This window comes from Phyllostomus hastatus, unplaced genomic scaffold (genome assembly GCF_019186645.2).
Source record: "Phyllostomus hastatus isolate PE091 unplaced genomic scaffold, TTU_PhHast_1.1 phas_scaffold_345, whole genome shotgun sequence".
Lineage (NCBI taxonomy): Eukaryota > Metazoa > Chordata > Mammalia > Chiroptera > Phyllostomidae > Phyllostomus > Phyllostomus hastatus.
This window is the reverse complement of record NW_025334024.1, coordinates 9,714,872-9,739,244: the sequence shown is the minus strand read 5'-3', so window position 1 is coordinate 9,739,244 and position 24,373 is coordinate 9,714,872. Positions and strand designations below refer to the sequence as shown.

The following is a 24,373-nucleotide window of genomic DNA, read 5'->3' as shown; positions in this document are numbered from 1 at the left end:
CTGGTTACTCAGGTGAGTGAATTTGAATTTTTAACCATCTCCAAATGTTCTAACATTTGTTTCATGCTCAAAAAAGTTTGTGAATCAGCCTGGGTGATGGAGGGCTCTAGAAGCTTTCCGAGCAGGAAATGTTCACTCTTTATAATGTCCTGAAGGAAGAGCAGGTTAGAGCCCAGCATATCAGAACCCACACAGCCTTCTTGCTCGGCTAGTCTGGCGGGGCCTGGACTACGTTTCCCAAGATGCCCATTTGCAAAAGGTCCTTCAGGATTGGTCAGAATAATGTTGACGTGTTACGGGTCGCCCAGCAACGGGGGCGGTCCTGGGCTGCACCTGGATGTTAACCTTCCCTCTCTGCAGCCAGGAGGATAATGAAGATCAGAGCCACCTTCACGGTCATAAAACGTCACCAGATCTTACTTCCAGCCAAGCGGCAGTGCCATCTCCTCGGCTCTTTCACCGCCGTTCTCAGGCCCCGCCCCTTTTACGCTAGCAGCGAAACTGCGGAAACTGGATTACAGCTACCGAGTCGATTGAGTTGCTCTGGGAGACGTAGTACGCAGGCGCGAGCGGTTTCGGGCTGGGAGCGCGCGGTGCTCTGTGGAAGCGGGAGTGAGTGCCGGGGCGCGAGACCCGGCAGCGGGCGGTTAACTGAGGTAGCGACCCAGCGCCTCTTCTTCTGGCATGGCAGCGCTGCGCTATGCGGGCCTGGACGACACGGACAGCGAGGACGAGCTGCCCCTGGGCTGGGAGCAGAGAACCACCAAGGACGGCTGGGTTTACTATGCCAAGTAAGAGGGCCGCAGGGGGACCGCCGGGCCTGGGACACACCTGGAGTGGGACGCACCTGGAACTGACGGCCTCTCGTGCCCGGGACACTGCACTGCTCTCGAACGCCACCTGCGCGGGGCGGGGCGCGGCGCGGGCCCGTGTTCCAGCTTGGAGAGGGCGGGTGAAGTGGCAGTGATGTTAAAGAGCTTCCTGGGTCCCGAGGAGGGACCGGTCTCCTCACTGGGCCTGTGTCCAGCCTTGGTCACCTGGCAGCGGTCAGGCACGCCCTCTACTGCTCAGAAGGCAGCGCTGCACAGTGCAATGATGGCACACCAACCTTATCCCTTCCTCCTCCAAAGAAGAGGAAAAAAAAAATGCAGATACCCAGCCACCTTTTAGGGGTTCTGGGGAGGGGACCTAGGAGTTTGTATTTTCATTAGATGTCCTAATATAGCTATGTATATTTGTATGCATATGTGTGTGTACATATTCTATAGCTATTCATTATAGTTTCTGGGAAAGTTTTAGAAACACTAGCAGACCCTTTCTTCCTACACTTACTGTGTGACCTAGTGCCATTGAAAGGACTCTGAGCCCCAGTTTTCTAATCTGTCAAATAGGTTTATATGAGCGTTTTAGTTCAGCAGTGTACATAAAGCACTTAGCTCAGGTTGATAGGTACTCTAGGCTTAATAAACGGTGCTTCCTGCTGTCTCTGCACTTCCTTAGGCCTGATATCAGAATCACCCAGGGACTTTTGAAAGCACAGGTTTCAGGCTTTCACAGACGCCACATAGCAGTCACCTAATGTGGGAAATCTGCATTTGTTAAGCTTTCCAGTTGATTCAGGTTATAACTTGGCTTTGAGAAACATGGATGTAAAGCAGTGATTTTGCAACATTTAATAAACCTAAGAAGTATCTTTTCCTTGGTTCCAGATATTCTTATTTAACTGGTTTGCCCCTCCTCCCCATTGGTTTGTTGCAAACTCTTCCCAGGTAATTCCAGTCTACCCAAGGCTGTGAACCACCGCTGTCTTTGGTGGCTTGGTAGAAAGAGCAACAGCAAAATAAGACCTTGCTGAGTTCATTCATTCAGGACACTGGGATCTTTCTCATGTGCCAGGCTCTTTGCTGGGCCCTGGTTATACTGAGATAAAGGAGATCCAGTTGTCACCCTTAATGAGTGCCCAGTCTCTCAGGGCAGAGTGACCCAGTGAGGGAGTCCTGGTGCAGTGCATGTAGTGAGCAGCAGTCTGTCCAGCAACTCTACTGGGTCACTTCACAGCTCAGGCGAGGTGATCAGGTAGAGTTGGCACCTGAGCTGTGCCTTAGGGCACCAGAAGTGGGCAGGTGGGGGCAGGAGGGCAGTCCAGGTAGAGGAATCAAAACAGAGGCTCCTCATGGCCTCTCTGGTGATGCAGGAACTTGAAGATCCAGGTGGAGGAGGGATGACCTAGCTTATGGAGGCCCTTCTGTGTCTCGTGGAGGAGCTGGGACTCTGCCGTCCAGGACCCAGGGCCACTGAAGGACTGGAGCCTGGGAGTGATGTCGGGTTTGTGTCTTTAGAAAGATGATTTCTGCTCTGGAGAGCTGAGGGAACAATTCTAGCAGCAAGGGGTCATTAATTAGACTGTTGCAGGGCTCCAGGCAGCTCCCGGATGGGCACTTGGTGTCCCTCTGCCTTTTCCTGAAGGGCCCTTTCATCCTTCAGAGCTGGGCTTAAATGCACTGCCCATGAGACCTTCCCTTTTTATCCCACCCCTGCACCCCTCCCTGCACCTTGTCATCTGTGTGCTGGTACTTAGTGTTGTCTATGGTTATCTAATCTTATTCCTACTGGTCCCTCATTGCTCTGTCTCCCTGCCTAGACTATAAATTTCTTGAGGACAGGGGTTTTTCTTGTTCACCTCTGCATCCCCAGTGCGCGGAAGGAGTGAATCAATTCATCTAGTGAAGGTTCACCATGGGCTTCTGCGGGGAGGCGGTGTCCTGGGAATGAAAGAGGCACACAGCCCCCTTCCTGCTTCTGGGGCCCTTCCTCTGCTCCTCTGTGTGGGGCCTGTCCTTGTGGTGGCCACTTACTGCAGGGGCTTCCTGGCCTCCCCTCAGGTTTGCCTGAGGCCTGGTGGTGGGTCTGCAGGCTCCCTAGCATGTGTTCACCCCTGTCTTGCCCCCTGCCTTTTCCCCTGCACCTTTTCCTGTGTTGGGCGGCCTGCCCCACTGCTTCCTTCCTACATGTCATCCAGAGTCTGGACTTGGGGCTTTTCTTGCACGAAGTAACATCTGCACATGCCAGCCAGTTACTCTGAGAGCTTTCAGGGAGTCCATGGCCAGGGGACTCAATGACACATACACGTTCTCTGAAAAGGCACCCTCCAGCCTCCACCATTGTCATAGGTCTTCATCTGGCCTGTCTGCCCCCTGTGTTTACACTGACTGTGGTGACAGGGCTTGGCTGGTTTCTAGCTGAGAGGTTCCTACCTCTAGTCCTCTGTTCTTTGGCTCTCAGGGCTGAAGGATGCCCCTGACCAATCCTAATCCTGGATTCCCATTAGTCCCCTTGATCTCTTCTGACCTGCAAGCATTCTGGCCCTTCTTTCCACCTCCAACTCTGGATGTGTCACTTGTCTTTCTCTTGGGGTTTGGGAACCTTCACAAATGGGCTGTCAGAAGACAGCCCTTTGAGTAGTTCCTGTTTCCAGATTGTCTTCCTCCCATCACAGCAGGGCTGTGCCCAAGGACAGGGGCCACGGCTTTAGGGGAGCCTGGGCTCTGGTGGAGCCCCCTTTAGCCTTGTCCTCTTCTCTTGTGTGAGCTCTGTGGGCTCCTGTGCTCCCCACCTGCCCCACGGTGCACCCACAGGCCTCAAAGCACATATGTCCTATGTCCCAGGACACCAGTCTAGGCTTCCAAGGAGAGGATGCTTCTCTGCCATTGAGGGCAGACCTGTCACCAGGGAGAGCTGATGGGCCTTTCTCCCGTACTGCTGCCCGAACCAGGAGAGGGGGACAGCAGATGAGATCTTGAGGGCTGTTGCTGTAGTCACCTGGGCCTCCCCGATGGGCCACCCAGTCTCCCTTTTCTTCTGAAGCCCTCCGGGCAGCCAGAGGGCCGACTGGCCTGGCCCTGTGGGGAGACGGGTCCCTTGTCCCAGGGCCAGCTCTCCTCACAGGTGGCTCTGGGTCTCCCAGTTAAAAGAAACTACGCTGACAAAAGTAAAAAAAAACAAAACCCAGCAACTTAGAAAAGCATACTCAAAAATGAAATGCATATAATGTGCTGTGAATTTAATTTTGATCCCTTTGGCTTAAATTAAGATCACTCTTAATTATCTTTTTAAATGACAAAAAGCTTACTGAAAGAAACGGAAAAAATAAAAGAGGGCTTCTACTTAAGGGAGAATAAGATGACACTTTGGGGACATGTGTCGTAATTTTCTGTTCATTAAAAAGTCATTTTAGGTCACTGTTAAAAGGAACACCTTTTAATTAATTTTTATATGTAACTATTAATTTAAAATAATACTTTTGTGAAAGGCATGGTTCTTAGTTCTTCACCTATTAACTCTTTCAGTTCTCTTTAACCCCAAGGAGTGGGTGCTATTATCCTCATTTTTACTGATGGGGAAACTGAGGCACAGGGAGGTTAAACAGCCTTCAAGGGCGTGTGGTTGGTGAGTGGGAGAGCGGGAAAACGTGGGCATCAGGCTCCGGAGTCCACACACCCAAACTACACTCTCTTTGCCTCAGTTAGGGCCGGGGTCCTCCTGCAGGGTCACTGTGCACTGCAGGGGATGGTTGGCAGTGTCCAGAGACACCTTCTGTTGCCCAACTACAGGGGGCGGCATACCGGCCTCTAGTGGGGGGAGACCAGGGAAGCTGCTGATGACCCCGCAATGCACCGGATGGCCCCACTGCGAAGACCCACGTGGCTGGAATGTGAGTGAAGGAGACCCTGGCTTAGGCGTTTCCAGTCCCAGTGAAGGATGTGGCACGACAGTGTTTTTTAATATTTTATTTTTATTTTTAAAGGCATTTTTCCAGATGGGAAACAATGTTCTGAGTGAGTGTTTCGGCTTCCTGGGAAAGCACGTGTTCATTCCACGTGCGTACATTGCGCCCCAGGCGCGGGGCTGGTGTCAGAGCGCGCATGGGGCGCAGGCCTGGGGTGACCTGCACTCAGCACACACCTGCTGCAGAGTGTCCGCATTGCATTTTGGGTGTCACTTGGCGGATTCTTGAGAGCGGGTGTTTTGGAGCTGGGTTCCGAGCTCATTTGACGTGTGTCTGTGGGATGACAGCCACTTTTGATGTCAGACAAAGGAAAATGTGACCACAGCTCAGCATTTGCCTGAAGACCCGTGAGGCCTGGCAAAGCCAAGGGCGGGAGGGTTTTATATTGCCGCTTGTTTGATCTATCTGACTGCTGTTCCCTCAGTCTGCGCGAGCAGGAGTCGCATCAGCAAGTCTTCTTAAGGAGTCAGGGCTTCCTTTGTGCAAGTTGGTTTCGATGGTGGTCAGTACAAGTGGGAGGTGGTCCTTGCTACTGATACCCTTCGCTTGTGCGACAGTTTAATCAGTCAGCAGTGGCTGCCACAGGCACAGCGTCCCCTGGCTATGCTCTGTGGCCAGGAGACCAGCTAACTGAGCGCAGGCAGTACAGGGGCTCGGTCTCCTGCCTTCTGCATCCTTGTCCATGCTGCCCCTGCACTGGTCACGGGGTGGGGGTTTACAGACGGGCCAGGAGTCAGCAGCTCCTGGAAAAAACCTTGCTTTCAACTTGTAAAATTTTACAGCAAGTTTATGCTCTCCACATTTATTCTCTTCAAAATAATTGATAGGGAAGAAATATTCCAATTTTATCATCTAGATGTCAGTGATTCAATATTTTCTACTTTGGTTGGGTATGTGAACTTTTAGGAAATCCTCCCTCCCCTTTGAATGATTCTTCAAACATCTGGCTGTTTCCCAGATTAAGTAATTTTATGTTTTTCTTGATCCTTTCTCACCTGTTGACAGATGTCTCCAGTCTGTTATTGGCTTATGATTTTAATTATAACTTTGTGTGCTCTTCTGAGATGAAATGCTACATTTGACACACAAATCAGAAGAGTTTATGCATTTTATTTGTTCAAAATAATAGCCAGCACTTTTGAGGGCTTCTTATACGCCAGGTACCGTGTTCAAACCTCTGTATACAGTGTCCTCATAATGTTCCCCTGAAACCAGTACGAGGGTTATTTCCATGTTGCGGATGAGGAAGTCGAGGCTCTGAGCTGAGTAACTTGACCAAAGGCACACAGCTAGGCCACCCACGGGGCTGTCTTCCTGCATTCTTAATGGCCTCTCTGGAGCAGTTAGGGATCAGTAGTTAAAAACACACTTTGAAAGTATATCTGTGGAAACAATAAACATTTAAGAAGATTATAGTTATATCTAAGTGATACGTAAATATCAGCATTGTGAATTAGACTGAAGTTGGTCAATCTATCCTGGAATAAAACTAAAACAAATCTAAAACAAAACACTGCTCTAGGTTGTTTTAAAAAGATTTTTATTTATTTATTTTTAGAGAGGGGGTAAGGAGGGAAACATTGATATATGACAGAAACATCGATCGGTTGCCTCTCGCACACCCCCACCTGGGGACCTGGCGGACAACCCAGGCATGTGCCCTGACTAGGAATCGAACCTCGGGACAGCGCCCAACCCTCTGAGCCACACCAGTCAGGGCCCTCTAGATATTATGAGTCATTGAGATAGGTTCCTAAAGTTGACCCACAGCTGAGGTTGTGGTCTTTCTACTCCACCCTGCTCCCCCTGCCCTGGCCAGAGCGTGAAGGCAGGCTTTTAGATTTTCACAGATTGCTTCTCCTTCGAATCAAGGGAATTTGACCTGATGCAAACAGTTACCATTTATGTTCTACTACTTTCTGAATGTCTGGCTTTTCACTACTCTTGAGAGGGTATTATTTGGGAGAGAAAAAATTTAATGGATTAATGTTTAGAAGTATAACTTTTACTCATTGTTGTTTTGTGAAATTTTTTTTTAAATAGTCACACTGAGGAGAAGACTCAATGGGAACATCCGAAAACTGGAAAAAGAAAACGAATAGCAGGAGGTTTGTATTTTGTGGTCATAAAGCAAAACACCTTATACGTAAAACATTAATTAGATAAGATAAGTACACCAGCAGAGAGGTGGCAGGTCGCCGTGTCATCCTGGGGAGGACTTCTAATATATCAGGTGCCATCGAGGAGCCAGGCTGTCACTCTGAGGGGCTCGTGGGGTTTGGCAGAGGGTGGCGATGAGGCCTGGAGGTGGGGTAGTGAGGATGACTTCTTACAGGTCTTAAATAGAAAAATTATACAGATAATAGAGGCCTTTGACTCACGGTTCATTAGATTTTCCTGCAGCTGCACTGTGAGCTCGTTCTTGGTTCCTGTCGTGGAATTAACCACATCAGTGTCTGATGGGATTCCGTCAGGATCACCACGACTTACGGGTGCTTTTGAAGAAGTGAGTCACCTGCAGAATAGGAGTGTATGCAGGTCTAGTTCAAGGGACAGTATGTACCTGTGGGAAAAAATGGAACTGCTCCATAATATCGTGTAAGAGGCATCGCAAGTCAGCGTACACATGGTGTTGGTAAAGACACATTCTGTGAATTCATTCAAGGGAGAATTCATACTGATTGGAGCCACCATTGAGGTTTTCATCAGAAGCAGGAGCTGAAGCTGAGTGGAGAGTTTAAGAATGATGAAGAATGAAACAGTTTTATTTCTGAGCAAGAGACAGAACTGTGGCGGGCAGCTGGGATAATGGGCCCTTTGCAGCTGCCGCTGGGACACTTGTGTCAGCGGGGCAGAGCACTGGCTGTGGGTCTGCTGGGATGGGCTGCGGGGGGCGAGGCTGGAAGGGCGTGGCACCCTCTCCGACCTGCGGAACCCTGCTTCAGTCCACCCCACCCCTGCCTCCTGCAGACCTGTCGGTCCTTCTTGTCTTTCAGATTTGCCCTACGGATGGGAGCAAGAAACTGATGAGAACGGACAAGTGTATTTTGTCGAGTAAGTGTGCACATGGAAACTGCGCTCAGCCACTGTACTTTTTAGCATTTTCCATTAAAGAAGTGATATACAGTGACTGTATAAAACTATGACGTGTTGCATGACTGTAATCTTAATGGGAGTAATTACTTTTAAGAATTTTTGCATTTATTTATCAGTGTTTTACATATACATACTTTCTTAAAAAAAAGATGGGAATATACTGTGTGAACTGTTCAGTTGCCTATTTTTTTCCACAAAATGTCTTTGTGAGCATTTTCTCATATCCTTATATATTTTTCAAGAAGGCCTTTCATAGCTATAGAGTATTGTTTTGTAGAGGAAGTGGATATTGATATTAAATTTCTATTATTGGGCAGCTGTAATTATAAGCAATGTTTTCAGCATCCTTGTTTGTAAAACTCTTTTTAGAGTAAATTCCGGTAACAGTAGTAACCACCTGTCTAGCACATCGCGTGATGCAGACATGAGTCTAGTCGCCTTATACCTGTAGTATTAGCTCGTCCAGCCCCCACAGGGCCCCAAGGGAGGCAGGCCGTCCCTGGTCCCTGGCCAACCTGGCTGGTCATCCGCCTCCCTGAGCCTGCGGGCGTGGTGTGCGGGCAGATGCCTAAAGAAAGCTTCCACGGATTTGTTCCCACGGTGTAAGTGCTTTCACCACAGCCTATTTCAGGCTCCAAGGTGAAGTCGCCGAGGAGCCAGGAAGAAATGTGCACCCCGGGCTCTTGCAGCCAGGGCGAGCCGGCTCCTGCACAGCTCTGCTCTGCCGTCTGTGTGCAACTTCGGAGCAGAAATGCTTATCTGGCAGCTATGGCTATAATTAAAATGGAAGTTGGGTTATTCTCGGGCCTTAGTATTTATAGGATGATGAGTATAGATTTAAAACTATATATAATTTTACACACACATACACATTACAAATCGTGAAACCTCATCTCTTTCTTTCTGGAAGTTCTTAATAGTTTTTAAGATATTTTGAGGTCTTTATCTCAAATCCCAAGAATTTAAAATGTAGTAAGTACTGTTACATAAGGGTAACTAATTAATTCACGTGTCTCCATATATTTTAACATTGTTTCTACAAGATTCACGCTAACTCTAAATCAACGTGAGAGTGTTAGTAGGAGATATGAATTCAGTCTTCAAAAGAAGATCTTTAGAAATTCAGTGGTTGTCGGTTTTGTATTTACTGTTAACACTTACATTTTGAGTTTTCTACATTTCTTCCAGTCTTCATAGGTCCTTGCACAGGGCCAAGGGATTTAGTGGAAACCTACTGCATAGAGTGACTGACAGATCTTACAGCCACACTTACCGTGAATTTAAAAACACAAACAGACAAGCTCCTGTCTCCTTGGAGGTCTACGGGTACGCGGCACTGCTTGCTGTGTTACCGCGCAGTTCGTGGGCAGCCCCGAAGGAATGGAGGAGATGACTATCTTTCCAGGCAGAAATGTAATCCTTCTTGAGGCCAGAAGATAGTCTAATTGGGCTTCAAGTCTCTCCGGGCTTAAGTATAAGCCTTTTTAGCACGTGAAAAATGGGGTCTGCCTAGCCTAAACGATAACATTATCTTACATTTATAAATACCTCTGTTCACTGCTGTGGGTTCACTGCTTTCTCCTTTTCTTTGCAGCCACATAAATAAGAGAACTACCTACTTGGACCCAAGATTGGCATTTACTGTGGATGATAACCCTACAAAGCCAACCAACAGACAGAGATACGATGGTAGTACCACAGCCATGGAAATACTCCAGGGCCGGGATTTCACTGGCAAAGTAGTCATGGTTACTGGAGCTAATTCAGGAATAGGTAGGCCATTAACTTACAGTTATTATTATATTATTATTATTATTATTATTATTATTACTGATGAAATCTTATACAGCAATTCTCCAATGGAAAAATGTATTTATAGCCCTTTCGGCTATCATTTAATTAAAGTCCTGCTCTCTTAAAAATCCCAGTGTTGTCATGTAAGGCTGTGTAGGGCTGACCTTGAATTCTCTAAAAGCTGAACACTCAGCACAAGATCATGGCTATTTTGGTCTTTGAGGGTTAGAGACAGCAGTCTTCCATCTGAGAGGTTCCGACCTGGTCTGTGTGGGGCATGGACACAGGCCAGTTACTTAGGTTATTGAAGCCGAAATGGATTGGTAAGGGGATGTTGGGAATAACAAGGTATCATGATTTTGGAACAAAGGTTACTGCAGGTTTCAGTTGGCCACTGAGAATATCATTTTCCTTTGGGTGCAGGATCTTATTTCTTTTTATGTCGGAAAATTAGTCCTTGCCTTAACCTCTGAATTAACCCTCTTAATTGCTAGGGTCTGACCACGGCGACCGTCATGAGGCAGGGGGCTTCAGAGGGTGTTCATCCCTTAGCATCACGGGCTGCTAAAGAAGTGGCAGAGCAGACGCTTGCACAGTGACTCCCTGTAGGGTTTTACTCATCCTTTGTCGTGTCCACTTGCATCAGCATCTGCACCTGTGAGAACCAGCTGCTTGGAGTGAGGCCATGCCTCCTAATTTATAGAAACAAAAAATGGGGCTGTATTCAGCTGTCTTCTGGCACATCCTCTCTGCCCTTTGACCACTCCCAGCACCCCCCACCCCTGTGCCTCTCCCTGGTTGGCCTTCTCTTTCACACCCCTTTGCGCCCATCCTGCACTTTTTCCGTCCTGTCTTCGTTTTCAGTAACCCCTCGAACCTCCTTAGCATTCCCAGCATCAGCAGCCCCAGCAAAGGGGTGGGAGTGTGTGCAGAGGGTTGGTTAACTGTTGTGCAGGGTGCACAACCTGATGGGCTGCAGTCCCCGGGCAGGACTTCTGACTGCGCCTGTCCGTGAAGGCAAGGAAGCAACAATAGAGTTGTGTGTTGTTGGTTTTTTTTTTAATTGAAAGAGGTTTATTTCAAATCAAGTCTAAGACCTCAACTTGGGCTCAGAATATGTTCAGCCCACTTTTCCGAACTTGTTTTTGGGGTGAATTTTATATAGTCATCATTGATAATCAACCCTTATGACACTGCATTAAAAATAATGGCCAGATCCTCGGTCATCCAAGAAAAAATATGTTGTGTTCATGGCATCGGCTGCTGTTACATGAGGGTGTTGACCAATCAATACAGTGTAGAATAATTAAGAAAAAATAAGGTCTTAGGACTTAAATAAAATATCTCTTTTTATTTAACACTTAGTTAACCAGAAAATTGACTAAAACATTTCATTCCCTGAATCTTCTGGCTAGACTGTTTCCCTTTCACTGAGATACGTGCTATACTGCTGATTTTCTGGGTGAGTGTGTGCACTTCGCTCCATCTGGCGTTAGATAACAGACCTCAGGATGTGGCTATTGCTCCGTCAGGGACCTGCAGCATCAGGCGTAAGACACTGTAATCTTGGACTGACAGAGTTGGCTCAGATGAAGGGCTGTGTTGAGCTGGATATTTACTCATGATGGAGGAGGAAGAGGAGGAGGAGGAGGTGCTGAAGCATCGAGGATAAATGGGTTGTTGATCAGAACGGACCTCAACCCTCTTTGAGGAAAGCCCTACGTTCTGCGCCTCTTCACGGTTCCCCGCCCCCTGGAAGACTTTCCTTTCTGGATGTCCACAGTCCATTCTGTGGACACTGCAAGTGGGTATCTGTGGTCCAGACAGACATGGTGGCAAATTGTAACGCTCAGGATGAGAGATGTCGGGCAAGGTCTTAGGGAGGCCGGCGCTTTCTGTTCAGATACCCCCGCCATTCCCCAGCTCAGACCCCCCCCGCAGAAACTGTCCGAGGCACTGCCGCCTCGCCCCTTCCTCCTCTCCACCCTTGAGAAGCGTAAATCCAGGTGAGTGCTGACGATTTTTATCTCAATTTTTGAAGTAATACAGTGCTGAGCATCCCAGGCAATCAAATTGTGACAAATGACTCTGATCCTGCAGCAGTGGTGGTGGCAGGCTCACAGGAAAGGGACCGCAGACGGCATGTGGCTCTTTGTGGAAGCGGAGCCAGCTTGTGTGTCCCGCGTGGCTGCCTCAGAGAGTGTCCTCGCCCCTGCGGGCTGTCACTGCTAGATAAAGTTCCTCCTACTGCACTGTGAAATATGCCGATTTATAAATTGCTGTCGCCACTTTATTTTTGCCCATTTCAAATAAAATAGCCGAATGCAGAGTGAATTGGGCGTCTTCATTTTCAAGACTTGTGGGTGCTCAGGAGTCATTTTCCATCAGAGCCTCAGTGGTGGTGGTGCTCCCGGTCCTGCTGCTGCCGCTCCGGGAGACTGTTTCTGTGTCCCAGCCATCCGGCCGGAGCCTCCTGAGCGTCTGCTCTCGGGGGCGCCACGGCTGGGCCGAAACACACCAGCATGTGTTCATGTGTTTTCCCAGTGGGACTCTGTGACTGAGGACATAGGTGACCTAATTTTCTTCTCAAAGGGTGATCTACAAGTTTGGTGTTTCCAGTGACTTTTAAAACATTCCCCGCAAGGCTCTGCTTTGTCAGAATTGCTGTTGCTGAGGCATTCTCTCTCTCTCCCTCTCTCCCTCTCTCCCTCTCTCCCTCTCTCCCTCTCTCTCTCTCTCGGACAGGGGTGATCAGGTGGCAAGAGGGTCGCCTCTCCTCGAGGAACTTTGGCTTGTACTGGGACACTGCCACCTCTGAAGTGGCCTCAAAGCAGATTTTGTCTTGTCTTCACCCCCAGCTATAAGTGATGCAGATTACTATTTTGAATTTTTGATATTTGGTTTTACTGAGGCAATTGGAGGGACTCCTGGTTAATTCAACTCAAAAAGATCAGGGTGATCCTGGAAGACAGAAGAACTGAGGGACTGTCAGAGTGAAGCGCTATGAGTTTGTGAAATCTTTGCTTTTACACTTGGAGTTTGTAGCCAGGTGTGACTGTTGACTGGATTTAACTGTCTGGATTGGGGGTCAGCAAACTGTGGACACAGCCATGCCCCCTCACTTCCAGGTTTGTCTGTGGCTGTTTTCATGTTACTCACAGAGATTAGTAATCGTGGCAGAGACCATATGCCTGCAAAGCTTGAAATATTTACTGTCTGGCTCTTCCCAGAAAAAGTTTGCCAGGCCCTGCACTAGATAGATGATCTAATTCCTTCCAAAGGAAGATCACCCAACATTGTCTAAATCTGACACAGTATAGGTAAACTTTGGATAGACTGGATGCCCCCAGGCCACAGGAAGATTGTGTCAACACATCATACGTAATTGCTCAGGACATCCCTCCAGTATCCTGCACCCCTTGCCTTGACTCTGTTTCCCCCCTCCCCTATTTAGGGAGCTGCTAGCATTAGGATGTTTCCTCCTCAAAAACTAACACTCTTCTCTCCTTGACCTTTGTTTAACCAGCACTCTGAACCCGAAGACCTTTGTAGATTGAAAGCTGTAGCTTGTGGACCTCTGTGTGTGGAGATCAGCATCTCAGTATCCAGGGGGAAGTCATCTCTTCACCTAAAGCTTCTGCTAGACCAAGAGGCCTGGAAGCCCACAGTCCCGACTGCCACCCAGTAGAGGCAAGGGAGGAAGTCACTGCTGTCGGCGCTCACCGCAGCGCTGAGCAGCACGGGGCAGGTGTTTCACGGCTCCGGGGTTAGGGGCTGGGTGACTCCGACTTGGCACAGATGAATGGAAATGGCTTCAACATGGTGATCATTAAATACAGACCTGATTGCAGGGTCTCAGGGGAGAGGATTTTCTAGGCTGGGAAAGTTTTCATTGTGGAAGATCCTAGAGCTTCTTTTCTAGACACAGCCTGTCAGTCCCGCTAATTTGACTCTGCAAATAAATAGTTCAGTATAAAATGCCGCCCTCTTGGATCTGAGGGCTGACGTGTGCTCATCAAAAGCAGGGCCCTTCTCCTGAGGGGTTAAGTGGATGCCTAAGTGTGGGACAGCGCTGGCCCCGCTCACTGCTCCTCCTCAGCTGGGATATGGTGGGGGGGTGGGGGGTGGGGTCAGTGAGCAGATAGAGTTATCACAATCGAGTTCGAGGCACAAAATCCAGGTTTTGTCAGACATCCCTTTTAACACTATTAATTATGGGCAAATTAGATATTTTCAGCCCAGTGTTCATTGGTAATGATGATAAAACTCTCTCCTTAACTGCCAATCTCAAATCAGCAGTGTGAAAAATCTGATTTTTAAATCCCTCTCAGAGTTTAGTCAGGGTGAAGAGTTTCTTTCACCTTCTGAACCTTCATAACAGGCTGCATCAGACGGAATGACTTTAAATTTAAAATAGCCTGGGCTGGTTTTGGTTCTTGAGCCAGAGGATCCATTAACAAAAACAGAACTTTCCCTTGCCCCCCACCCCAAACAAATATAAGTTGGGCACTTTGGTGTACATACCAGTAACGCGTATTTTAGGACTGACACGTTTTCTATTTATGTTCTGTAATCACCTACCTAAGGTTTATTGCAGGGAATCTAATATGTGTGTGTGTGTGTATCTGCATACACACACACACACACACATATATATATATATACACATAATATGTTTATATACGTATATATGTATATATACACATACTCTTAATTATCAAAACTTATATATTTTGAGAGGTGAAACGTCCATACGCAAGCTAGCAAAGTCACCCCTGAGTTTGTTCAGTGAGGGTACCAGGCTTTCGTGCAGGAACGCCAAAATGGCATCACAGTACAGTGTCACAGTGGATTGTTCTGGCCTAGAGAACCCGTTTGTTAAAAGCTCAGGGTCTTGTTCCTAAACCACGTGCTGCACGTACAGCCTGAAGTGGGGCTGCCGTCATCTTTTATCCTGCAAACCATCACCATGATGAATTCATACCTGCTATCGATCCTACCAGTTCCGTAGTCATATGAGGAACTTACTTTTCTTCGTGTGCTCTTAAGATTTTTAAGTACACGCTTCACATTTATGCACTGGACCAGTTTCCTTACCCCTTCAGTTCTGTTCCTTTTTTCACACTGAGTGCTGCTGGGTTTTTGCCTCCCAGCCCAAGTCAGGCCATTGACTTTGTTTCCAGTTGTTCCAGAGACCCCAGGACTCTGAGGCTGCGAGCTGGCTCACAGTCGTTTCCGTGGTGAGGCCGTGGTCGGACGGGGCCGTGTGCTTGGGGCCCTCGGGTGCCTGGGCACAGTTTCCTTTCCAAGTGTCAGCAAGCAGGACTTCCGCTAGGGGGCCTTGGCATTTATCTACTTGTTAAGAACCTGGTGCTCATTAAGTAGAGGAAACATTTCTGAAATAATGTAACATTTTCATAGTTTAAACTCCCATTTTAAATTAAAAACATTTGTAATCACTTACATGCTAAAATATATCTGTTTATTACAAGTAAAATAATTTTGATGTTATTTTATTCTGAGTTAGTGTTGAGATTTTTGACAATCTTGGAAGAAGTCTTTGAATGATGATGGTACATAAAAATTGAGAATTAGTGTCTTATGAGCAAAGCAACCATTTTATGTTTAATGTTCTTAGACGTTGAATATGCATGGAAATAACACGGTCAGAGTATCTGAGAAGCTACATACATTTCTAAAGGAAGACACCAACTGAAATATTCTAACAAGCCTCCTCTCATAAACTGGCAGTCACACATACAAACTTGGTTAAAAATATTAATAAATAATACATAGAATAATGTATAAGTAACATACCTGATCTTAACTGAAGTTTTGTGTTTCATGAGATCAGTTGAATTTCGTACGTGCATGTGAGTTTAGGCTTTAATTTACTTGTCTTAGTGCCAGTGTAACAGATGAGGGTTATACAAGTTCCCCTTCAGTGACAAAGTAGTTCAAAGTCATAATTTAAAAAGAATATTTAAAAATATGATTTCCACCCTGATTGAGATTACGTTTTATAAGGTTTGAAATTTGAAAATTATCTTAATTAATATCCAGCTTAAAAATTTTGACATTTGCTTGTATGTACCATAGTGACATAGTGACATAGTTGTAGTAATTGTCCGGAAAGAGGGGGTTCCATTTTCTTGTAAGTTAACTGGGAAGAGCTGTCTTCATGTCTTTATATATCTTTTGCCCACTAGAGGGCTCTGTTGCCCTTTGGTACAGTTACACAAAAGCAGTCCTTTGAGTACAGTTTTCCTCCTCTCCAGGCGGTCTTGCTTTCATTTTTGTTAAATAATGCCTTTTACTTTTCTAACATATCTTTTAGGTCTTGTACTTCTTGGTGAAAGAATTCAAACTGAAGACTGTTACTAGTGTCATGTTTGTTTCTTTTTCTCCTCCTCCCCCCTTTCTTTGCATAAAATGCCAAGGATGAAGAGATCTATTTAATGAAAAGGTCTATTGTGTTCAGGGAGCGGCCTGTTCTGCCAAATTATACGGGGGCATGTGTTTTCATGACATTGTTGGTTTCAGCGTGCTGGCCTATCAATAATGTGATTTTTTTCTAAGTGGAAATTGTAATATTTAAATACTAATGCCTCTGTTTAAGGTTCATTTAGAATGCTTTGGTGATCTTATACTTTTTCTAAGAATATAAGGTTTCCCTGCCCCTGCCGTCCTAGCCTTATCCAGTATTATATAATTCATTATAATTAGATTGTTTATTAATGATATGTTCTTGGATTAGAAGAAAACGTGTCCTTTACGGCTTAGTGTATTTTTCTTAGAATAAGAGAGGCCACATTAAATCAAATACTTAATATGAAGCAAATAGTACTCTACACATACAAGATCTTAAGGAGGGTAATTTTTATTTTGGCTCCATCACTAAAGTTTGAGGCAATACATTAATTGAATGCTTCAGTCCTCAAACAGAAATTTGGCCCAGAAAAGAAAACATTTTTTTGGCTTTATAAAACTGTTTATTTTCAGATTTTAAATGGGAACAAAATGAATACACTGTACCATATTACATAGATTTACATTATTCTTTTTCTCAGCAGCTTCCTTTTTCCCTTTTGAAAGTGAAAGGGCCTGCAACCCCGGGAGTGTGTTTGTAGCCCCGCAGCCCTGCAGGGTCTGGGGGCCGTGGCGCTGCCGAGCGCGGTGGGCGGAGCGAGTGCGTGTCTCGCATGGGGTGGACGGCAGTTCGAATGTGTCGCCTAGAATGTCATACGGTGTGCTTGAGTGTCACATTGTTACGTTACAGAATTACCTGCTTATGGTTTTGTAATAAAACAGGGTGTTATTTGTGCCGGACCCTGTATTTCACCAGAGTGAGATATTTTGGTCATTCATATACCGATATGTTTGTTGTTTATTAAATAAAAATTGTTAAAGCTAGATGGCTATTCTGGGAATTATTACAGATCTTACAATAAAAGATATGCTGGCAGTTGAAAGCCACTTATTTAGTGTGACACGGCCCTTGTCCTTTCTTGCACTTTCTGAAGCATTTACACAAACTCTTCAGTACGTGAGTCCTGAACCTTTTCCAGAATAACATTTGAGGGTCAATAGGAGGGACTTTTCGTAAAGGGCTCTTAAATTAAGACTCTGGGAGATTGATCAAAAGCAAATTCCAAAAGCCCGAGCTTCTTGCCTAAATTTATTATCTTCCTTTGTCTCAATAACACTCCATTTCACAAAGTGCCAGCCCTGATCTACAAAAGCCTAGATAAATGAGGTAAATAGAAAGTGTCCTCCTTGGAATGAGTTGTGTGACATGGTTTGAATCTAATTGTTTCAAATCTGTGAGGTGTTTGCTTCCCAGGCTGTGCTGCTTGGTGTTCGGGATCCCCCTCGTTAGAAGAAGCCGAGTTCAGACTGTGCTGTCTGAGAGCAAATCGAGGTTTCGTCCCTAGGCTTGGACGGGACATCTCACTTGTGTGCATGACGGGCAGGGGGTGGGCGGGGGGAGAGCGAGCGTGTGAGTGAGCACACAAGCAGGGTAGTTCATGTGTGAGAGATGGCATGGGGGAAGAAACTCATTCCAGTGTTTTGTTATTTCTCACTGGGTCGGGGGAAGGGGTGTGACTAGTCAGGTGGACGGAGCTAGGCCTTACACATTAACAAATTATCTCATACACAGAGGAACAAAATCAGAACCAAGGAAGTTTCTTGTGTAGTTGTATGGAAACAAGTTAAAACTAATAAAATATTTTTTTTTATTATCAATCCTACCTCTAAAATGTGCTTAATTCTGGAATAATTTATATTTATTGATCACTGTAAGATTGTCTTATATAAATAGCTCTTTAGGATATATAAAGGTTCTGTGTGTGTCGTGTTTAATTCTCATCACAGTGCTCGCAGCTGTCTTGAAACAGGGTCAGAATGAAAGCACAGAGAGGTAAAGTAACTTGTCTGAGATCACACAGCTCTGAGCGGCGGGTGCCTGTGGATCTAGAGCAGAGAACTTCTGATGCTGTGTCTGGGGCCTTCTCCACTCTCCTTGTTGCCTTCTTGTTCTGAGGGGTAGTGCACAGCCCTGATCAGGCTCTTCCCAAGCAGCACCCGCAGTCTGTCTGCAGTCAACAAATGTATTTTAACACCAATGCAAGCCCGCTCTGTGCCAGGCTGTGCACTGGGCGTGGCGTCTGTGTGGAGCGCCCGGGCAGATGAGTTAGTACCCTGACACTTTCTCTCCACGGCTCCCCTGCGGCGTTTCTGTAAAATCGGCTACTCGGGAAGAACTACAGCAGAACAGGAGCTGGCATTTGTCAAGTTCAAGTTCATGTCTGTGCCAGGTGTGAGGCTGTGTTAGCTTTACATGCTTTCTCATTAATTTAAAATTATTTGTTATTGTTATAAAACATGATTTCCTTATGGGAACTTTAAAAATGCCCATAAGTAAAAAGAAAAATAAATGCTAATAAGAAACACCCACAAGCCAGAAATACTTAACATTTAGCATACATGACTTTAAGCATTTTTTCCCTTCCTTTCTTTCCTGATTTTTCTACTTCACTGTGGTTCAGGAGCATCTTTGCCTGCTGTTGAATATCCCACAATGTCTCACGTGGTTGTGTGGTGTTTTATTAGATTGTGCTGTCTTTTACTGCAGCGCATTTGGGCGGATTTCAGACTTTTGTTAACTGGAGAGTAGAGATGATCATTTTGTAATTAAATGTTGTTACCTATCTGTGACTTTTCTGTACTTTTATTTTCTGGAGGTGAGATCACTGAATCAGGGCATTTGTTTTAACCTTAACACCTGGACTGGTTTTGTCAAACCACACCCCCGGAGGCTCATACCAATCGAATGCCCTGCATCCTCGCCAACCTTGGCAATTAAGGTTTTTAGAAAAGTATCACTTTAATTTCCGTGTCCTTGATTGTTAGTAAGATTGATCATCTCTTCATACGTTCCTCCATTTGTATTTACTCTTTTATGAATTGCCTTTTCATCTTCCATGCATAACTATTGGCTATGTATTGATTGCTAATTGATTGCTTGATTCATGTAGTATAATTTAATTTTCGAAATGTTCCTTTCTCTTAGAAGTTAATTTATCTCAAAGTGTCTAATACTTTAAGTACATTTTCAATCTTGTGCTCAAGAGGAAATCTATGAGAAAAGTGGGCCTACCTTCCCAGTCCGCCTCACTAAAACCTTTGAAGCAAATGTCTCATCTGTCATACCAGGTACACCTCACGTCGTGGGCACTGCTGCTTAACACCCACATTTCAGGCAGGAGCACCCCAGAAAACACGGAGTTGGTCAGCTTACAACGGTGGTTGAGTCCCAAGATAACAGGATAGGCGCCCTTTGGTTCTTTGGGTTTTGCAGATTCCTCCCCCACTCCCCACCCCTGTCTTCTATTCGTGACAGTAACAACTCTCAGAGCCTCTCCACGCACTCTCTCATTCGATGAGCCCAGCTTCCGCGTGGTGAAATGGTACCACTGCCGAAAATAGCTCTGCTGACAGTCAGGGGGAGCTTGATAGGTAGTGAGTGTCTGTCTGGCGAGGCAGCCGGGTGCAGGAGAAGGAGTACTGACTGGAGAAGCGGGCGTGACCCAGTTTTGAAACTGGGCCTAACCGCGTCCCATCCGAGTGACTTGGGGCAAGTTAATTTCCTTCTCTGAACTCCTGTTTCACGTCTGTGAAACCTGGATGATGTTTCTCCTTTGCAAAGATGGGAACCCCAGAGGGCCCAGGGAATCGTCTGCTCAACTTTGCAGGCACTTAATAAATTGTAGTCATGTTAGGGATGGAGTCCAGGCTATCCAGTTACTGAAATTAGTTTCATATTTTTTCTAGCTTCCTGCTTCTTGGATCCTCAAAAGGCTGCCATAGTATCTGGGAGTCTGTCCTAAAATGACCTTTCTAAATAACTGTTTTAGGCATTGATAGGCCTTTAGTATGAAAGGAAACATTTTAGACTTTTTTTTTTGTTGTTGTTGGAGGTTAGATGTAGCTTCATGCAGGAAAAAAAAAGAATGGAAAGAAAAAAAAAGACAAGGTTAATTTTGTTGCAGTCAAGCAAGAAGAGAGAGACGTTACACTTGGGTGAAGCGAGGAAGGAGGCCTGTGACATCTGAAGTGAGTGCGTCCCAGTGACACCTTCACTACGCAGTCTGGGCGTCAGGGCACATGTCCCCTGGAGTTTGTGATGCTTTGTAGGACTGCCTGGCGTGTTGAGTGTCCACGTCCCACTTTGCTGTCCCATTTCCTTGATCACACCGAGGACCGTCAGTGTTTGAGTAGAATTGTAGCAGCACTTAAAGTGGTGGGCTGAGCTTTGTTGGAGACTACTGGGATTTTTTAGGCCAAAGACTGGCCTATGAGAGAGATTGTCATTAATTCATGTGATCTAAGGCAAGTCCTTACTGTAAGGCTCAAAATAGTTAAGTGACTCGTAAAATCAAGAGAATAATAATTTCTGCACTATTTTGTAAGGATGCTCAATCACAACGTGCAGATGCATCCCGGGGGAGAGCACTGCCTGATGGCCCGCAGCTGGGGGAGAATCACCTGACCGTTGTCAGAGAGAAGAGTCCTGCAGAAGGAAGAGGACGGAGAGGAAGACAGCCGTTTAATTCCTTAACGGACAGAGTGAAGTAGGGTCTCTAGATATTTTTGGTTAGGATATGCTGCGAGGGTTCAGAAGGCACCTTCTGTAGGATTTAGAAAGCTGCCCAGACGTCAAGTACCTGCTTGTGCTAGAGGCTGTGGATTCGGCGATGACAGCGACACAGATGTGGTAGATGCTGTTCCACCCAGAGTGGGCCAGCTGTGACTCTAGCCAGATACTCAGGAGCAGAAAACTCTGGAGGCAGACACGGCCGCAGGGGGTAGTTCTGTTGAGGTTTCATAGGTGGAACAGTCGGTTCTTGGACGATCCATTTCTTCCCAGGGTCCTTAGGTTTCCACTGGGCAAGCCCTTACTTCTGCTTTCAAGGCCGGGCCCCTACAGGTGTGAGCGGGAAGAGTGGGCCCAGTGCCTGTTTGCATAGATGACACCAAAGTTACAGCAACATCTTGACTTTGGATCCTCCCTTTTTCCAGGGGATCACACGAAAGAATGAAAATAGTCAATCTCTCTCAAATGTAAGGACTCTGCTGTGTCAGCTGCCCATGGCTGTATGGGTGAAATCTCAAAACTTGTTGCATCTTTCACTGTAAGGGCTGCTGCCTGCCCTCAGCGTCACTGCCTGGCTGTGTTGTCCAGTAGGGCCGCTGTGGCTTCTGAATTCAGCAGCCGGGCTGGAGAAGCTCCTATCAGCCCAGAGATCATCATTGCATTCCAAATTGGCATTACAGGAAAAAAAAAACCATCACAACTTTATCTGTTAGCAAAGGAAGTTTCCATTCTAAGCTCATGTACAGTTACCAGATTGAGTGTTTGACAAGGTAGAGAGCGCTGTGACAGACCCGTGCGGGGAAACATCTCAGTCAGGGAGCAGAGGCAGGTTTTTGGCAACGGTTACCAGCCTTTCGGCCTGAAAGGCTGGCTTGAGAGCTGTCAGTCTCTGGCATGAGGGCCCTTTTCCTACCAGATGTTGCCGTTGCCGCTTGCCCAGTGTTTCTCCTGGCATTGCTGCCTCTTGCCCGGACCAGGGAGGGACTTTCTAGAGGGAACCAGCAGTGTTTGCATGTCGTTATCCTGGAGCTGTTGAACGTGCCTGAGTGCACACACACACACCTAGCTTTTGCATGTTTCTTACATGTTATCATTATGAAGATGGCACAGATTGACTCATTTCATACAGGACAGAAGTCCAAAACCAGTCTCACAGGGCTGAGGCCGGCGTGTCAGCCAGGCTGGTTCCTCCTGGAGGCCCCAGGGGAGAACCTGCCTCCTTGCCATTTTCAAAGCTGCCAGTGCCCAGCCGTGTTCCCTGGGTTATGGTCCTTCCCTTCACCTTCCAAGTGCGCCGTGCCACCTCCTGCTTTCACCATCACCCCGCCTTCTCTTGTGTAGTCAAATCACCCTCGTGAGGTCCCTGTGTGCATACAGGGAGGGCCTACCTGGGTAAACCAAGGTAACCTCCCCATCTCAAGACCTGCGCCTTAATCATGTCTGCAAAGTCCTTTTCGCCATGTGAGGTAACCCTCACGGGTGCCAGGGATAGGGATGTGGGCCTCATTTGGGGACCAGTCTTCAACCGAACACAGAATGTGATGGATTGCCTCCAAGAACTCCTTTAACATTAGCCTCAGAGGCTTCCATCCACACTCTACTGGTTCTTCCATCCCTCCCTACCTGCTTCTTTGGGCTGGGTGATTTTGTCTAGAGAAAGTCTGGTTTTGTGTTCTGTGTGTGGGAGCAGCCCTCTGATGCCTCCTTTCCTGCAGGCAGAGTTTGTCCGGAGTGGGTAGTATGTATGCAGCCAGAACATTTGCTGGCTGGCTGCTGAGTGCCGTGGTGTCAGGCGAGAGTGATAAAGGGGGGGGCGTTATTTTCATACTTGCTCCTTCCTCCAGGTGGGGGCCCTTGGGCCACGAGCAGAGCCACCCAGGCAGGGCTGAGGGAAGCCACGGTTTGTCACCTTGGTCTGGCCCCCACGCGGTTAGTTTGGTCCACAAAAAAATGGCCTGTCGTGTTTTTTTTTGTTTTGAGTTAGATTACTTGCCAACATGTTAGAATCAGGATATCTCACTTAAAAGTCGTCTTAACTTCTGACTCTTGAAAAGTCAGGAAGAGCTGGGAACACTGGGTCCCTGAGTCCAACCAGCGGAACTGCAGGGAGCCTGAGCCATGCTGCCCCCTGCAGGCTGTTTCCCCGCTGGTCATATTACCTGCCTGGTCCTTTGCAGACTTGAGTCTAGAGCCCTGTTCAGGGTGTGCAGTGAGGGCTGTGCAGAGAGCGCGGATGGCTGGCTCACATCCGCAGACACATTCTTTTCTCGGTCACTCACTGCAAACGTCTAATGACCACTGAGTTTCTATGGGCCACGTCTCAGGGTTAGAAGCAGACAGTGTCTCCTCCCTTAGGGAGTCACACTGACCACAATACCAGTGACTTGATCCCTGGGCTTCCAGAGAGCATTTGAATGTATGTTCCTTACAGTATAATGTATTTTTTAAACCACACACTTCCTTATATACATGTATGCCTCTGAGTAGTTCTTACTGCTTCTGTGATTTTTATTTGCATTTAAAAGCCCTTTCCCCTTATTATTGAGAAGCTGTCTACAAATGAACCACCAAATATGTTCTTGGAAATTAAAGAGAACTTTTAAAAAAAAAATCTCAAATGATGTTTCTTTAAGTCTCACGTGAAGACTTCTTCAGGTTCATGCGCATGTACGCATCTTCTGAGTAACTGTAAAGGAAGGCAGAACCTGCAGTTGGTGCAGGGTGAGCGAAGGTCGCCATCGCTTGAAGAACAATGCATGGATTCTCTAATTTATATTAATCACAGTTCCATTGCTTGCCTTGTGGTAATACGCACACAGCTGTATTACGATTCCTTTAAAGCTTATGCTGTGCCTTTTGATGTTCATGCTTCACTGTTCAGATAGTGTGTGATAAAAATTAGTGGTTAGTTTGAGTGGCGTGCTTGCCCCCACTCCGCCCCCCGTCGACAGATTTCTTTTACGGTTCTGGCGGGCTTTCCTATGGCCAGCATCTCTCTACGCTTTGCTCCGACTTCTGCCTCAGCCCTGGAGCTCCAGCCCTCTGCTCCTCATGCTGCTGACGGTGAGCTGAGCTCTGCTGATGCTGGTTGTTAGTCTGAGAATGTGTACCAGCGAGATTTTATAATTGCCATAATTCTTCTTTGCTCCACTCCATTTCCCAGCCCCCTCAAATGGGGTGGCAGCTGCAAAGCACAGTACTTGAACATGAGGTAGAGAATTGTAGCTTAAACTTCAGATTTTTCCATTCTGTTGAGCTGCAGGGAAAGTATTCACATTTTTGGATAATATTTGGATCTACGAAATCCAAGCAAATTTTTTTTATTACCTGTCGTGTAACATTTCAAAGCTAAATTTCAGAATTTTGAGATTTTCGGATGTGGCACGTGTAGTCTGTAAGGAGTGGCTTCTAGAGTTCACATTTCAGTTATTACAAAGCTCAGTCCTGTTTTCATTGAAGAATTTAACTTTTCAAAGGGTACTTAAAAAAAAAGAAAAACTTATATGATGTGCTTGGTTTAAACTGTCCACAGAGAAATA

General features: G+C 46.5%; 1 protein-coding gene across 4 annotated transcripts in view; it reads left to right on the top strand.

Moving 5' to 3' along the window:
* Positions 1 to 305: 305 nt before the first annotated feature.
* Positions 306 to 24,373, top strand: part of WWOX (WW domain containing oxidoreductase) — an 898,695-nt gene continuing 874,627 nt past the window's right edge. For 2 of the 4 annotated variants that reach the window (XM_045818498.1, XM_045818499.1), the window contains exons 1-4: positions 306 to 791; positions 6,830 to 6,894; positions 7,783 to 7,840; positions 9,477 to 9,655. In XM_045818498.1, coding sequence (XP_045674454.1) covers positions 685 to 791; positions 6,830 to 6,894; positions 7,783 to 7,840; positions 9,477 to 9,655 — 409 coding nt within the window. In that variant the 5' untranslated portion in view covers positions 306 to 684. The remainder of the gene's footprint in view (positions 792 to 6,829; positions 6,895 to 7,782; positions 7,841 to 9,476; positions 9,656 to 24,373) is intronic. The other 2 variants (XM_045818497.1, XM_045818500.1) reach the window with 2 other exon arrangements.